Source organism: Corvus cornix, chromosome 15, assembly GCF_000738735.6.
Source record: "Corvus cornix cornix isolate S_Up_H32 chromosome 15, ASM73873v5, whole genome shotgun sequence".
Taxonomy (NCBI): Eukaryota; Metazoa; Chordata; class Aves; order Passeriformes; family Corvidae; genus Corvus; species Corvus cornix.
Window position 1 is genome coordinate 9,117,006 of NC_046345.1, and position 16,374 is coordinate 9,133,379.

A 16,374-nucleotide genomic window follows, 5' to 3' on the forward strand; every position below is an offset into this window, starting at 1 on the left:
TACCTTGCTGGCTGAAGGGAGTAGAGGGCTATGCAAGCATTACTCTCTACCAGAGAGGAAGCTTATTGACAGTTGAAGCATTGACTTGGATTTAACTCAATTCTGTGCTACTTTATTTACCAATATTTACCAATTTCTTTCCTCCAGTGAGTACTGACACCCCTATGTTGCCTTCTTCACTTATGCTGCTGAACACAGCTCATGAATATTTGGGAAGAAGATCCTGGTGTTGCAATTCAGATGGTGCTCTGCTCAAGTTCTATGTAAGTATTAGCATCGTGGAATAAGCGAGATTGACTCAGATTGATCTGTGAAAGTCATTTGGCCAAGCCACATTTCAAAGCAGGAAACAAAGTGCAAAATTAGATTGTTTACTGCCTTGTCTTCATGTTAAATATACACTTTTAAATCCACTTTCCATCTTCTCCCAGATAAAGATATGAAAGTTACAGTCAGTTTAATCTGAATAGCAAAGGCTTGTTATTCCGGACCCTTTCCCATTGGTCTGCTTCTGTCACACTTCCCATTGTTTTCTGGACTTACCTCACTGAGAAGAATTACTGTTTTCTTCTGGTTTTCCTCCTTTGTTTTGCTTCTTGCACTAGTATTTTATTTTGTTCATGGGATTTGAAAGGGAAGTAGGAATAACCAGTCTGGTAGTACTGTACATCATTCAGAAGCTAAAAAAAACCTGTAGTGATACATCTTTAAAATTGCTGCTAAAATAACACAGTGGGATTCCATATTCATCTTGTCTCAGTGATTCTAAATAAGTTGCTCACTTCACAGAACTGAATTTTTCAAGTGTTAGGTAGGGTTTGCACATTTTCAGTGTACGTAAATACTATTTATCATGTAAAAAGAACATATTTAAACTTTCAGCCAAGAAAATTCAGTTTTGAATAGCTTGGTTGTTCGTTTCTTCCAAATCACAGGAGTAAAGATTTGCAGGCCATCATCTGTCCTCAGTTACACAACTGGAATGCTACTGATTGCTCCCACATCCTGTGGTATTACATGGATTTGATCTGAAGCTGTGATGTATTTAATTGTTCTGCAGTTGATAAATTTCTCTTGTTTGATTATACCTACCTTGATTTTATACCACAGTGTGAAAAAAATAGCAATTCTATTGTTTTCATGTTATTAACTATTATTTAAAATGTAGATTTCATCTGTTGAACAATGATGAGAATGAAGAATTACTTCAGCCCTCCATTTCCCTGTGCCTTAAGGCTGTTCTTTGCTCTGTTGTTCAGATGGGTGTGTTGCATCAAATATGCTCCAGAAATGGGTGTCTGGGCAGTAATGCTGTAGCATTATTAGATGAAAGACTTACCCATTCATTGTTGACCTTTTAAAGATTATTCCTTGAGGTCTCATTGTTACACCAGAGAAGTAATTGAAGTGGTTGAAGTAGAATATTTCTATGTGTTTGCTCATTTTATCTTGGCTTAGAAACCCAAGTGCAGTCAGTGTTTCCATGAGCAGAGCACTGACAGCCTGGGACAGCCTGGCTGTGGCAAATCCCAGATAATGCGGTGCCGTGGCATCCACTGGGCTGTGCTCTACAGGGACATTTCAGTGGCACTTTACAGATTCAGCTTGACTTCATTGAGGTTTATTACCTTCAGCCAAGAGAAAATCATTATTAGTTCTGCATAGAGCTACTCAGGAATCTCTTAATTTCCCTTCTCAGCACTCCCTGGAGCTTATTAGCCACAGCTCAGTGCCAGACCCCATCTACCTCTGCATTTGAGCAGCAGCATGTCCAGGACAGTAATTTAGACAGCTGGGAAGGATGGCACAGAGAGCCTGAGGGGTTCTGCAGGAGTCTGCTCACCCTTGTAGGGCTGGAGTGAATGAGCAGTGTTTGAACTGAGGCTGATTCAGGGTAGAACTATCAGATGATCTCTGTGTCCTGCTCTCCTCAGCCGCCCTGGTATTAGGAGCATAGTGCTGATACACCTGAGTTGCCCCTGCAGGGAATTCAGAGGGCTTATTAGCTCAGGCCCTGTGCTTCATGAAAATAGATAGGCTGTTTCCAGGCTCGAGCTTGCCCACGGATGTCGTGGTCCTAAGTGATAAGTCTAAATTGTGTCTGTACAATGTGCCTGTATCCACAGCCTGGGGAGTCACAGAGTATGGTCTGTGAACCTGCATAAAGTACAGACAACTGAGAGCTGGGAATGTATCTGCAGTGAGATCTTTGCAAATGTCATCACGTTCTTTGAACAAAATGTTCCATTTTCACTTACAGAATTGCCTGCTTCTTAAACTAAAATGTAATATAGTATTATTAAACACAAGAATTTAGTTTTCAGAGACAAGAGGGTATTCACCTTCTGTAGGTGAACTGTCTGCTCAAGGACCGTATATTGCTTGTGGGTGAATGTGCTGTGCAAGAGAAGATGTTAATATTAATTAAGTCCTTTAGCAGTAGTCTGAATTATTAGGAACAATTCTGGATTTCTTCCAAGAACTTAAAAGTTGAATAAGAACACAGGATATTGTTTTGAACACTGTTCAAGTGAGAATTCTCTTACTGCTGTTAGATGTGCTTTTGTTTGTAGCAGTAGGAATATCATGCTTTTGTTACAATATCCTCTGATGCTCACTGTTTTTCTTCAGCTTATTTAGCTACATTTTCTGTAAATTTCAAATGTTCACAAATTCATACAGGGAAAGTGGTGGCAATAAGATGTCTGCTGGGACAGTATGAATGAGTCTGCTGTGACTCAAAATGTCATTGAAATGCTTTCTAAGAATTGCCTTTGCTTTTATTTTTCAGGGGCTTGCCTCTTAATAAATGGTACCTTGATCTTAGCACAGATACTTTAATCAGAAGAGAATCAGCATATTATGTTTAATCACAGCTCTTACAAATTAGCTTCTTACATGTAGAATGGCAGATTTTTGCCGCGTAATGCAGTGTTTGTATTGTCAAGAAAGTCCATCATGATGAGAAGTTTCTTTCAGGATCATGCATAAATATTTGTGTTTGCAGTCCTAGATGTTGAAAAATTGTAAATGGTCACAATAAACATTTCTGGTTTTTTTTAATTGGAATTTTGTAGTGGAACACATTGAAATTGAATTTTAAACCTCAGTGGTTGTGTGGGTTTTGTTTTGGTTTTGAAATAAATATCCAGAATCCCCCTCCACAGATTATTCTTGGTGAAGATGTTTTTATTGACCTTGAAATGTCTTCTTGGAATGTGTTCCTTTTTGGTTTGGTTTTTATGGAAGCTTAGTGAGAATTTTCAAAGAGTTACCTTTCTTCTTTTGGCGTTCAGCTGCAGTTTTTATAATGAATGTCTTAAAAGTATCAGCGTCTTCCAAAATACACTACTGATGTGTACTTTCTCTTGTAGTGTTGAAGGTAAAGATAGCAACTTGCTACAGTGTTTAGTCATTTGGGATCAATCCAGCCATTTTCCTTGGTGTGTAGCCATCTGTGTAATACTCTTCATACTGTGCAACTCTTTAGTCCTTTTAGCCAGATTTTCATTAACTCTCTCTTCTTTTCTTTCCTCTCCATCCTGCTTTTTCTATGCAGAGGAAATTGTGGTTTGTAAATTAGGGCAGAAATTCTTCTGTATCTTTTCCTTATTCACAGTGTTGATGAATTGTAGTGTTGATATTCACAGAACCAACCTGATGTGTAGGGGAGAACTTCGAATGATTTTAAGTCTGAAACATGAAGCTGATATCTAACCTCATTGATTAAAGATAAGAGTTTGTGAATTAACATAGGAAGAAAAATAAAAGCACTTCAATGCCGCTGCAGTACCGTTGAAATGACTTGGGTGAGACTAGTTTACAGAAATACAGGTGTAATATTGTTATTGGTTGTTATTGGGGAAAAATACATGTAGTCCCTTCAAGTTGTTTTCATCATCTGCCTTCAGACAGCTGGGTAGCTTACTGTGATCTTCAGGTGACCTTTCCCTTGATGCTTGGCTTGTAGGTTCAGGTACTACAAAAAGAACTTGCAGCATCCACTTCTGAAGATACTCATCCATACAAAGAAGAGCTGGAAACAGCCTTGGAACAGTGTTTTTATTGTTTATATGGTTTCCCTAGCAAAAAAAGCAAAGCAAGGTACCTAGAGGAACATTCAGTACAGCAGGTTAGTTACATTATCCAATGTCATTAGAATATCCTGGAGTGATGAAAGATGCACACTTGTTTTGTTCTAATGCATTTTGATATATTTTGGAGAAAGATTACTTTTATTTCCTTGTAAATTTTATGTATTTTACACATTGTAGAGAATAAACTAAACATTTTCATATTTTTTAAAACTATAAATATAACAAGTCAGATATTTTAAATTAAATGTTAATGTAGTCTTATCCATAGTAGTCTGCCATCTTGAAAATATTGAGAAATTGATTTTATTAAGCTATCACTTTCCTGTTTTCAGCTGAGAAGAAGTCCAAGGTTGGGAAAAATTTAGAGAGGAAAAGTCAGCTTGAGAGAAGAAAACTTTAGCAGCCAGCCTTGCAGTTTTATCAAAGTGAAAAATGTCACTGTTAAAAATTTGCAAGTACATTATATTATCACTTATTTTGACATCTGATGGTAAATACCTGGTAGCTGTTTATAAGAAAAGTGAAATTCAGTTGGATTTGGGAGAAGGGCAACTACAGAGTGCCTCTGGAAGAGGGTTGTAATATTAAGGGAGGGAGAGAAAAATACAAGTCAGCAATACAAAGCCCTGTCTGAGACTTGTGACTAGCAAATGGTTAAAACTCTTGTTTGAAGGCAGATAAAGAAATTACCAATACCACCTCATACCCATTTTTCAGTAGTTTTGATATTCTAAAACTTAAATTCATAAACAAATGAATGGATTTTGTTCAAAAACCTCAGACTATTTTGCGCTTAACCAAATTCAAATGATCATAGAATTATCAATCAAAATCATTTTCATACAAGCAGAATGATTGTCTAGCTCTGTTGAACAAACCATTTTAAATACACAAATACTCTTACATTACTATTCATTGAATATTTGGGAATTTTGTATGTTATACATGTATCTTAGAGAGTGAAGATAATGAGAGAAAGGGTATAAGGAAGAAAAAGAGAAGTATAAGGAGATTACCCTCTGCAGCTTCCCTATTTTTCAATGCAGAGCAAAATTTACTGTAAGGGTAAGGTAAACAATAAAAGGAGAAAAACTTAGTCTAGCAGAAGAGAACTGTGAATTATTTTTGGGTATTTTTACTGCTTACAAGAAAGAAAAGTGAAGAGAAAATGAGGAGTAAATTCTGAAAGTAACTTTCTGTAGAGAGTGAAGATTTTTGAGTCTCAGAATTTTGTCTGATTCCCATTACATTAACACTTCTTACTTGACTCTGAAATGGAAGCTGCAGAGTTCTTCTCCATATCTTACCCATGATCTCAGTGTCACTCAGAATGTTTACAATTGATTCTTGCTTATAGACAACTTTTCTGAGCAACTCTTCTAAGCATACACTAAGCATACACTAACATACACTAAGTTACAGCAATACCTTAGTCTGTTATATCAGTGAGAAGTGTATTGTATTTGTGAGCAGCATAAACTAATAGCACCTTTAGCTCTGTTCTTGGGAGGTTTAATTTGGTTCCTGCTAGAGTGATATCTATACTCTTATGAACTACAAAGGCTGTAGAAAACCACCATTAGTAGAATTGAATTTTGGAATTTAAAATATTTTTCCCCCCCTCTCATCTACCTCCCTTTTCAGGTTGATCTGACATGGGAAGATGCTTTGTTCATGTTTGAGTATTTTAAGCCTAAAACTCTTCCAGAATTTGATAGTTACAAAACCAGTACTGTGTCTGCTGATTTGGCCAACCTTCTGAAGAAAACTGCCACAATTGTTCCTCGAACAGACAAGCCTATGCTAAGCCTGGAGACTGTATCTGCCTATATTGAAGGAACATGCAGCAAGGTATAGTGAGTTGTTTTTTTAAAAAATTAAATTGAAGGGAGTGAAAATTGTTCTTGCTATTTTTATGTAGACTTTTGAGACTATTAGTGGAATGATTTTTTCCATGATGTTGGATTTCTGTGGGTAATTGCTTTTAAAATAAGAAAGATCCCAGCAAAGCTTTTAGTCTTTGAATGGTAAAATACAGTCAGCATGAGATGTTCATTAGTGTTTGTAAGTGCTCTGTATATCTGTGAAATGCTTTCGATGTCTTCATATTCAAAACCTTCATATTGTCTGATGAAAAGGCTACTTTCCCTACAAGGAAGAAGCAAATATGCAGCTCATTTAATGTGAACCTTTGCCTTTTTTATTTTCAGGCACCATCTCTCCCAGAGGGTGCAGACTATTCTCCACCAGTGGTGACTGAGCTGTATTATCTTCTGGCAGACTATCATTTCAAGAACAAAGAACAGTCTAAGGCCATTAAATTTTACATGCACGACATTTGTATTTGTCCAAACAGGTCAGTATATTTGAATCCTGCTGCACATCCTTCATTCTTCTCACTTCTTTCAGTACTAAAAAGCAGACAACTGGTCTCAGGAATGAGAAAAAAAACCCCAAATAACCAAAACCCCCATTATCATAGGTCCATTGTATATTTAAGGGCATCTCTAAAACAACCCAACAAAGAAAACAAAACCGAAAATGTAGGGTTAAATATTTGATTGCTTTGAAATTAAAACCAAAAAATGAAAGGGTGGGGGGGGAAGCTAAATTGAAATAAAGAGTAACTGTGAAGAATGAATTGTTTGTACCTTTTATTCTTTGCTTCGGCATGTTCATGCGTGATAAGGAGTGAAAAATGTCACCATTTCATAGTGTAGCTATAGCACAAATAGCATCCTTTAGTGGATTAACTGTTTAGGCTGACCTCTTTCCAAACATGTTGATTTTGCTGCTAGAGATCTACACAGAGAATACAAGTAAAGTATTTAAGTGATATTTAAACAAACCCACCTTATTTCTTGATAATTTACAACTCACTGAAATACCATCAAGATTAAGCTTTCTCATCTTAAAAATAAAGCATGTTCTCAATATCAGTCTTCTAAATTAAATTAACCTTTAAATTTGCTGATTAAATGTAGAGTTTGCATATTAGGTGTTAGTTATCATTTTAATTCTCCTTGAAGTTGATAGATCAGGGTCAGTGACAAAAACCCTAATTTGATAGATTTGAGACAAGAAAATTGTTTCTAAATCCAGTCACGTAACAGAGACAAAAGGGAAGGTGAAGGCACAGAGCAATTTTAGATGTGAAATCTTCAGAGGAAATAGCTGTAGTTTAATCTCATTGCATCTTCTGGTCTGGGACTTGTGACTAGCAAATGGCTAAAAGTCTTGTTTGAAGGCAGATGAAGAAATTACCAGTACCACCTCCTACCCATTTTTCTGTAGTTTTGATATTCTAAAACTTAAATTCATAAATAAATGGAATGCATTTTTATTTTAATATGTGACTTTTTTTTTTGTTCAGAAGATGCCTTGTATGGTAGCACAGTATTTTTGCCCCAGTCAAATTAGATGGTACTTGTCTGTACTACAGTTCCTGTTCCATTCCCCCCAGGAATCTGACTATTGAGGTCACTTGACCTAAAAATGGGTTTTCAGTTGGAATCAGAAGAAACTGCAAGCAAAAATATGAGAACATTATGGTTATTACTTTGCTGTTAAAATCATGGTAAAATTGAAAAACCCCAGAGCAGCTGAACCCTGGCGTTAATGTGAGATTGTGGCCTATGGAAACCACCCTTCAGACTGTATTGTCAATAAACACAGGGCTGGATCCTCAACAGTCCCTCAGTCAGAAATTACAGTTTTAGTTCATCAGAATTTTCCTACTTGAATGCATTTTTGGCTTTATGATTTTTATGTTGGGAAATGATTGTGATTATTCACAGTTGAGTCCAGCAATACAAGGTGTCATAATGTCTGCTGGCCCACAGAAATAAAGGGTGGCAACATTTTGACAGGACTGCATGGTTACTGAGAAAAAAAACAGTAGAGTGCTGCCATTAGAAATACAGATACACTGGCTTTGCATGGCAAATAAACCTGGATTTTTCGTCTGTTTTCCATGTGTGACAGTTACTGGGGACAGTGCGTTATTAGGAAACCCCTTTAATAAAATCAGTATTATTTAGGCTATACAGCTTGTGTTCTACTCTGAGGAGAGGAGGAAGTGCAGAAATCTGTTTTGAGGTAGCCTGTGATAAAAGGAGGAAAAAGTTGTAGATACAAGATAAATCTTGTCTGTGCCTTCAGTGTAGCGTTCAGGGGGGAGTTTGTTCATGTGTTATGTTCTTGCTTGCGTAGGTTTGACTCCTGGGCTGGGATGGCTCTGGCTCGAGCGAGTCGCATTCAGGACAAGTTGAACTCCAATGAACTGAAGAGCGATGGCCCCATCTGGAAGCACTCTACCCCTGTCCTGAACTGCTTCAAACGAGCCCTGGAGATCGACAGCTCCAACCTGTCCTTGTGGATCGAGTACGGCACCATTTCCTATGCCCTGCATTCCTTTGCATCCCGACAGCTTAAGCAGTGGAAAATGGAACTTCCGCCTGAAGTTGTGCAGCAGGTGGGATCTAACAGAGAGCGTATAAAATTTTAAACATTTAAAATTAAGTTTTCTAACATAGTAAAATTTTAAATTAAGTATTTACATGCTATATTCCACGTATGAGACTGTATGGTTACTTAGTAATATTGGAAGTTCCAATATTCATGTAATCTGGTGATGTCAAACAGCATTTGAAGGTGGGTTTTTTTCTTTCTTTTTCCTGTGTAAAATCAGTTTGAGCCTAATCTTTGAATTGTCTCTTGAAGGTGACACAAAATTATTGTAACCTTCTGGAAAGGGGAGTTATATTTACCTTTCCTTTCAGTAAATGTCATGCAGTGTTTCCAGGAAGAGGTGAAATGTATACAGATTTAAATAGTAAAGAGATCAGAAATTACTCTGATATCTGTGTCCACATGTTATCTCTTATATCTAAAGAATATTCCACTTTTTCTATGGTTTTGGGCCATAATAATCTAATTAAGGGAAAATGCTCAAGCCCTTCGATTTCTGCTCAGCCTTCCCTGGGTAAGAGCAGTGCCTTGAGCAAGGCATTTACCTAAACAAAAGATCAAAGTGAGAAGATTGGTGGAATTTCCATTGAAAACATTGTTATGAATTCATTATCTCTTTCTGCAAAAGGGAGGTAAAAAAGATTATTAAGAATTTTATTGCTAAACCAAAATGTGCAATTGTAAATACACTCTGATAGTGATAAGAGTTGCTTGGGAAAAATGTTTTATCTGTCTTTTGGACCAGTGAACTCCGTTTCTGATTTAGCTATTCTGACTTCCAAATATTACGTAGTCTGCAGCTGGAAGCAGAATGAAAAAAAGGAAGTGCTGCTTCTTTGCTGTAATTAGTAAAACTTTCAATGTTTGAACTACAGAGATCAGTGCTGGGAACACCCTTTGCTTCCAGGAGTAGTATTTACAGTGAGGTGGTGAGTCTGAGCTGCCTCCAGCACTGCATTAACACTACACTTCCCACAGGCACTTTCTTGTCGAAGAAGAAAGATGATGTCAGCCTGCATATTAAAAGGGAACAATTTGTTTATTAAATAGTATGTTTGAAATGACAATTAACAATAGAGTTTTCTTTTGGAGGGTTATTGCATCCAACAGCTCCAAATGAACTCCTTGGAAAATGAAGATACTACATTTTATGCCTTTGAGTTACCAGAAGTTTGGTCTTCTGGTCGTGTGGCCTCTTGGCTATGAGGGATTTGTTGAGGAATTCCAGGGGTAATGCTGGAGTTACTTCCTATTATCAGATACAAGGAGCAATACAGAGCAGCCATCTGAAGTTGAGGATTAAATGGGAATGTTTATTTAGGACTACTTAAGTCTTCGTTTTTTTCAAGTGAATATATTAAAAATGCATCATTTAGCAAGAAAAGTTCTATTACTATAAAAGATAAATTGAAACAATTTCATCTCACTTCCACAGATACATCTCTTCAGGAATGTGTTCCTCATACATAAAAACCTTATTATTCTCTTCTTCTTACAAAATCTTTAGGAAAAGAAAGGTTATGTTTTAGTTCTTGGTTATAGGTACACAGCTTAAATTTATAAACTTCATTTTCAAAGAGAGAAAATTACATTAATGCATCTTTTGACCTAGTTTTTTTACATGAATTTATTGGCATTTAACTTTAATTTATGCTGCTGATTTTAATTTTTTTTTGACAGGGTGGGGTGGGGAGAGTATTAATCTCCAAATTAGATACATTGCAAGCAAGACGAAATACATTTCTTCACAAGTGAGAGTGGTCCATAGTGGCTCTAGCAGGCTTCAGTTGCAGAACAAAGCAAATAAGTTTTTTCTTTGAAGAGTTAAGATAATTACAGCTGCAAAAAAGTGGTAGAATTTCTGTAGATGTGAATATTGGGTTGTTATTTTTCAGATTTATACTTATCTGCATATTCTTACACTTCTGTTACTTACTGTTTTGTTCTGGTTGTTTGTGTCAGCAGTTACTGGAGTGAGCAAAAACCTATCCATAAGCACATTTTGTGGGTTGTGTGAGTGTATTTGATCGCTTGGGATGTATTTGATCACTTCTATGTCTTTAGGTTGAAAATGTTTAAAAGTTGTACCTTGTTTATGCGCTTTTTTATGGGCAGCAGCGCATTTTGAGAGTTTTCTGTGTGAGCTGCAGTGAATTTGGTGTGTTCTGTGCTCTCCCCCTTGGCTGGGTGGCAGATGGAGGAGCGCAGGGACAGCATGCTGGAGACAGCCAAGGTGTGCTTCACGTCGGCATCACGCTGTGAGGGCGACGGGGACGAGGAGGAGTGGCTGATCCACTACATGCTGGGCAAGATTGCCGAGAAGCAGAAGCAGCCTCCTGTCGTATACCTGCTGCACTACAAACAGGCAGGGCATTACTTGCATGAGGAGGCTGCTCGGTATCCAAAGAAGATTCACTACCATAATCCACCAGAACTTGCCATGGAAGCGTTGGAGGTAAAAGAAAGTTAAATTTGTAGGCTTGAAGCCTTGTTCTCTACAGATTGTTAGGCACACATACATGGTGCTCTGCATCAGGGAATGTTTGCAAGGCAGACTTGGAGAGTAAAATAGAGCCTGTTACTCAGGCTGATTTAATTTCAAAGGCAGTTTGAACAGGTGGGTAGCAATTCCACTTCTGAATTTTGCTGCACACAGTTCATTAGTTTTTATAAAAATCAAACATTGATAGGATTCACAAGCATCTTGTACCTATGGAAGCACAAGTTCATGCAAGAGGTAGGACCTTTGCTTTCACTGCGTGTGGTTAAAGCAGTGGGTCTAGAACATACCCAGTGGTGACTTGCTTGCAAGGAGACCAGCTCTGCTTTCTTTGTTCTATTCCATAGGTTGTGGTTATAAAATTTGTAGAGTGTTCAGATTTTGTAATTTAAAAGCAGCTTTCAAAGGCAGGGAAAGTTCAATTCAGGTAAGCTTAAGTGACAAGTAGCTGTCTTAACTAACTCCTGCAGATTCTATAGAGAAAAGACTGTTTGTAATAGATTGCAGAGCTAGAAATTCTTTACTGACCAAATGGACTTTGGTGTTTTTTAGGTATATTTTCGACTTCATGCTTCTATTTTGAAACTTGTGGGGAAACCAGATTCTGGAGTAGATGCAGAGGTACTGGTTAGTTTCATGAAAGAAGCTTCTGAGGGACCCTTTGCCAGGGGTGAGGAGAAGAACACCCCAAAAGTTGCAGAAAAGTGAGTGCTAGTTTATCCTCTGAATGTATGCTTATAAACTACTATACAATAAACCATTAAAATTAAGCTGAATATAATACAAACAAAACAAAGTGAATAGAATTTATTCTAATGTTTGCAATTTTCAGGTATCATGAATAAGATTACATGCTGCTCTGAGATCTCAATAATTGGCACAGAGGAAATGGGAAGGGAAGAAAACAACAATTTTGATCTTGTGATCCATTTTGAAGCCACTGTTTTTATTTATTAATAAATCTGATTTTTAAAATCAACGGTTAAAAAATGCAAATTGGACGAGAGATTTTAGTCGTTATAATTTGTCTCATTAACAACTACAAGATAAAGAATAGTTTACTGTTGACCAGTGACAAGGGAGGAATATAACTTTCCTTCATTTAGTATTTGTTAGTGAGATTTAATTGCTCTCTTGGAAATGCTATAAGAACATGTAGTGTCCTTTTGTTCTTTGTATATGTTGCAACTATATAAACACTTCACCTTTCTTCTCATCCTCCCAGAGAAAAACCTTGCATGATAGATGAAGACTCTCACTCCTCAGCTGGAACAGTGCCAGGCCCTGGGACTTCCCTCCCCTCCTCTTCCGGTCCAGGTCTGACATCCCCACCTTACACAGCCACTCCAGTTGACCACGATTACGTCAAATGTAAAAAACCCCACCAGCAGGCAACGCCGGACGGTACAGTCCCTGTTCTCAATACTGCCAGCAGGGAGGTGCTCTGATCATGGGGGGTTTGACCAGGAATGATCAAACTGCTCAAGGAGGGTGAGGGGTCTGTGGTAACACGGGCAATATTGAAGCTCATTATCTTTATAAATTCAGTGCCTTAAATAGAATCAATGTACAGTCAGAGCTTTAAATACAAAACTCAAAGTTGTCACCTGCCACCACTGGTACCTGTAACTTAGTCAAAACAGTAATGTTGGTAGGAGGAGTATGAGCTCACCGAATTTTCAGTGATTTTTTTTCTTCGGAGCTCATTAGGAAAGATGTGGGTTCAATCTTCAGAAGACTGGACACTGTTTCGGCCTGTATGAAATGACCAGGTGAAAATTCAAACTGGTTGAAACAAGACAGATTGATAAAAAGACAGCACAAACCAGTATTACCGTTTTTCGAAGGAGGCAGGTGGCAACTATTTGGAATATATTGTGATTCAGCACGAAGTGATTTGCATGACAGTCCTGTAGATTTCATCTTTTAATTTTTCTTTATCATTTACAATGACTGGTTAGCAGCTCATCTTTGTAGAATTTAAAATTATAGAATAAATAATTGGCTTATAAATGGAGAAGAGGGGTGGTATCATAGTGTTAATGAAGATCTTTGAAATTGCATATATAATAGAAATTAAGTTACAATTTAAGTAACCTGAGTTTATTATTTGGCTAGGAATTTGATTCTGATTCTACTCTTCTGGCCATTTGTTTATCCATCTGGATCTTTGAGTATCAGCACTCAAGGAGTAAAATATCTAGTGTTTAGCTTAGCATTGGTAGAATGTGCCTGGCCCCACAGAAATGCTCTGCTTGATATGAATTTATTTCTGGAGGGTGGGCTGCTTCCTATTGTCATTTTCTGAAGAATGGAAATTTGTAAATAACTTTGTTGACACATTTTTGAAACAAATGTTCGTATGCCTGAAATTTTTGCAGGGTGAATTTATTCCTTTTCCTCAACAAGTAATTCTTGGTGCAACTGAGAGAAGCTCCTTTATTTCTTTCATTATATTGAACAGGGAAATGTTTGTTTTGTTATTGCTTGCATTTCACTTGGGAGTAATTCATTAGACTGTTTTGAGATCATTTGTAGTGTAGAGGTGTCAATGGATTATGCAGCGATCAGGCTCTTTTATTAGCTTTTTGATGGCTTTCGATGAAACAGCATAGAAGGGAGAAAATATTTAAATATTTCTTAAGTCATATTCCCTGTGAGAAGCATTTCTGGCTAAGACTACATCTGCTTAGGTCCTGAAGACTGTCTAAATGCTCCCAGGAGAGACATAAGTTAGATAAATATTCCAATGCGTGTCGTTAGTACCTCTCTCCAAGTAAGACATTATGGGCTGTGGCAGCCGATGGCCCAGTGGGAGAAGAGGCGGCTGCTGAGCAAAGCCTGGAGGTGCAAGTGCAGGAACATCTGCCTCTGCCAGGGCTGAAGGAGCAGTTCCTGGATCTGCAAGCTGAGCCTAGCTGGGACTGAGCTTTGTGCTGTCAAAGCAATTCCAAATGTCAGCTGCTGCAAGAAGCCGAGTTTGGGTGATCTTCAGGAAGGCTGTGTGTAACCATGACAAGGAGAATTGCAGAGTACTGCATCATTCATAATGTTTTGTAAGTTGCTGGCACAACTAAACCCTGGATACAGCATATTGAAGAACCCCAGGAAACTGAAATATTTGCCTTGGGGCTGTTACAGATGGAAGAGCTAACAGGCTGAGCTAACAGGCTCAGAAATCTTCCACTTTTATATTATTACATATACTGTGCTCTTCTGCATACATTTGCATTTTACTTGTATTAAAATACATACTTTTGAAGTAAAATGCTCTTGACATCTTACACATAGTCACATCACTGAAGAAAGCTGGTGCCAGCATTTCTGTTGTACCATTCCTAAAAATAGCAAGAAAATACTCATCATTTGACTACTCTTTAGAATATTTTTTAACCATTCTGACAGAAATGAAACTGTCTATATTTTTGTTCAGGAACAAATAAATTTACCTAAATTAAGCCTAAGTATTTATTCCTTCTGAGGCCTGACAATACTCTTATTTTGTGTTGATATTGTTGATCATACATGGCATAAGTAAAGTAAGGGTATTGTACAGTTTTACACACTTCTTTTCATATATTACCGCAAGCAAGAGCCTATGTGGGATCATTACTGATCTTTGAGACCTTTTTTGACCATTTTTGTGTTCTGTGCTTCAAGAAAACATGACCCATAAGGAAAGAGAGAAGTAATTGGGATGGTTTGTCTATGGAGGAGAAGACTCAGGGGAGACATGACAGCAGAGTGACCTAAATAATGTTGAAAGCTGTACAAAGAGGCAAAACCTCAGGATGTCCACGTTCCTGGAAGACAGAGCAGATAATACTACACTTAAATGCATTTTCATTCTGAACATTAGAAAACAGTGTTAGAGCAGTCTTAGGAAATACCGTTTTTGTATAACCCTGCAATATTTTAGCACTGGAAGTCATTAAACAGTGGTGATACAGCTGTCTGCCAGGCATGATGGAGATGTAATTTATCCTGATGGAAAAAGGAATGGACTAGATGAACACTTGCAGTTCTTTCAGAACTCTACTTTTTCTATTAATTTTGTGGGTTTTGTGGGTTTAGGTTTTGGTGGGTTGTTAGTTTAATTTTTTAACAAGATACCCAACAACTTGCCTTCTAGAGCAGCAAATTATCTCATGACAAGCTGGAGAGAATTTCTGTACAGCCAAACATCTTTTCTTGAAAGTACTGGGATTCTGATCTTCAAACATTTATCTGTAAATAGGTGAAGCTGTGAGGGCAGACTTATTTTGAATACATTATATTTAAATGTATCATTATAATTCTGTAGCTCTCTAGCAAATTTTGCTGGTGGAAGATGATGATGAGGATATGCAGAAATCACTGTTAAAGCTGAGAGCATTGAAAGGCTTCAGATCCAGTGAATGCTGGTGATACTAGTTTTAAGTCCTGTATTTAATGAAAATGGGAGAAAGGAACCAGTAAATACAGCTTGTAAAGTAGCTAAACTTCTTTTCCCTCATAGCAGCTGCTAGCACATATCTCCTTCAAGGAGACAAAAGTATTGCTGAATGGCAGCTGTTATTTGCTGCCTGACTTGCTGCTGTCATGTGTGTAAAATGGGTAGCTTCCTTTCTCTTTTCTTGTCCTTCCATTCAGCAACATCTTTTCTTTCCTTCTGTTAATCCTGTCTTTCCTGTCATCACCGCTGCCTATTGCTATTTTATAACCCTCCAAAGTGAAAACTTGCATTTGAAGTCTGAAGCGTAGGTTCAGACTCTTATTTTCTAAGAGCAAAATAGGAAACAGGAACGTAGGAACTTGCCAGGCACCCAGACTATCATTACCTGTAGTGTTACTGTATTTACACAGCTAAATGGCCAGTGCTATATAGCAAAACAGATATGCTCTCTGTCCTCCTCTATACAGGCTGGATGTATGTAGTCAGTAAAGACCAATTGCAATAAAAGCAATAAAGTTAGTTCAGAAAGCAGGAAAAGTGTTAAAATGAAAAAAAAAATCAGAATAGGGTATCTGTTTCCTAAAGAGTAGACTGGGAGATTGTTTAGGAGGTCTTTTTTGCTGTGTTATGCCTTTGTTGTGTTGATACTCAATTCCATATTACTGTGGTGGTATGCAGATGATGTATCCATTGCTATTACAGTGTTAAAATGTTGTATTGTTTAAGTCTTCATCCGTGTAGTATGTCGTGTGTAGTTAGACTTACTTGTCCTTTTTTGTGTTTGTCTTTGCCTGATTGCTTTTGCAACCAATATTGCCCGTGCTGCCTCTAACCTTTACACAAATCTCTGTTCCCCAGGCATTCTCTTCCTG

The 16,374-nt window shown here is 37.5% G+C and overlaps 1 protein-coding gene across 6 annotated transcripts in view; it reads left to right on the plus strand.

The window, feature by feature from the left end:
• Window positions 1-16,374, plus strand: part of CABIN1 (calcineurin binding protein 1) — a 107,549-nt gene that overhangs the window by 16,457 nt on the left and 74,718 nt on the right. For 4 of the 6 annotated variants that reach the window (XM_010398137.3, XM_010398142.3, XM_010398138.3 and 1 more), the window contains exons 20-27: window positions 148-263; window positions 3,971-4,132; window positions 5,742-5,948; window positions 6,308-6,453; window positions 8,310-8,571; window positions 10,762-11,022; window positions 11,620-11,771; window positions 12,293-12,471. In XM_010398137.3, the coding sequence (XP_010396439.1) occupies window positions 148-263; window positions 3,971-4,132; window positions 5,742-5,948; window positions 6,308-6,453; window positions 8,310-8,571; window positions 10,762-11,022; window positions 11,620-11,771; window positions 12,293-12,471 (1,485 nt within the window). The remainder of the gene's footprint in view (window positions 1-147; window positions 264-3,970; window positions 4,133-5,741; window positions 5,949-6,307; window positions 6,454-8,309; window positions 8,572-10,761; window positions 11,023-11,619; window positions 11,772-12,292; window positions 12,472-16,374) is intronic. The other 2 variants (XM_019285146.2, XM_019285147.2) reach the window with 1 other exon arrangement.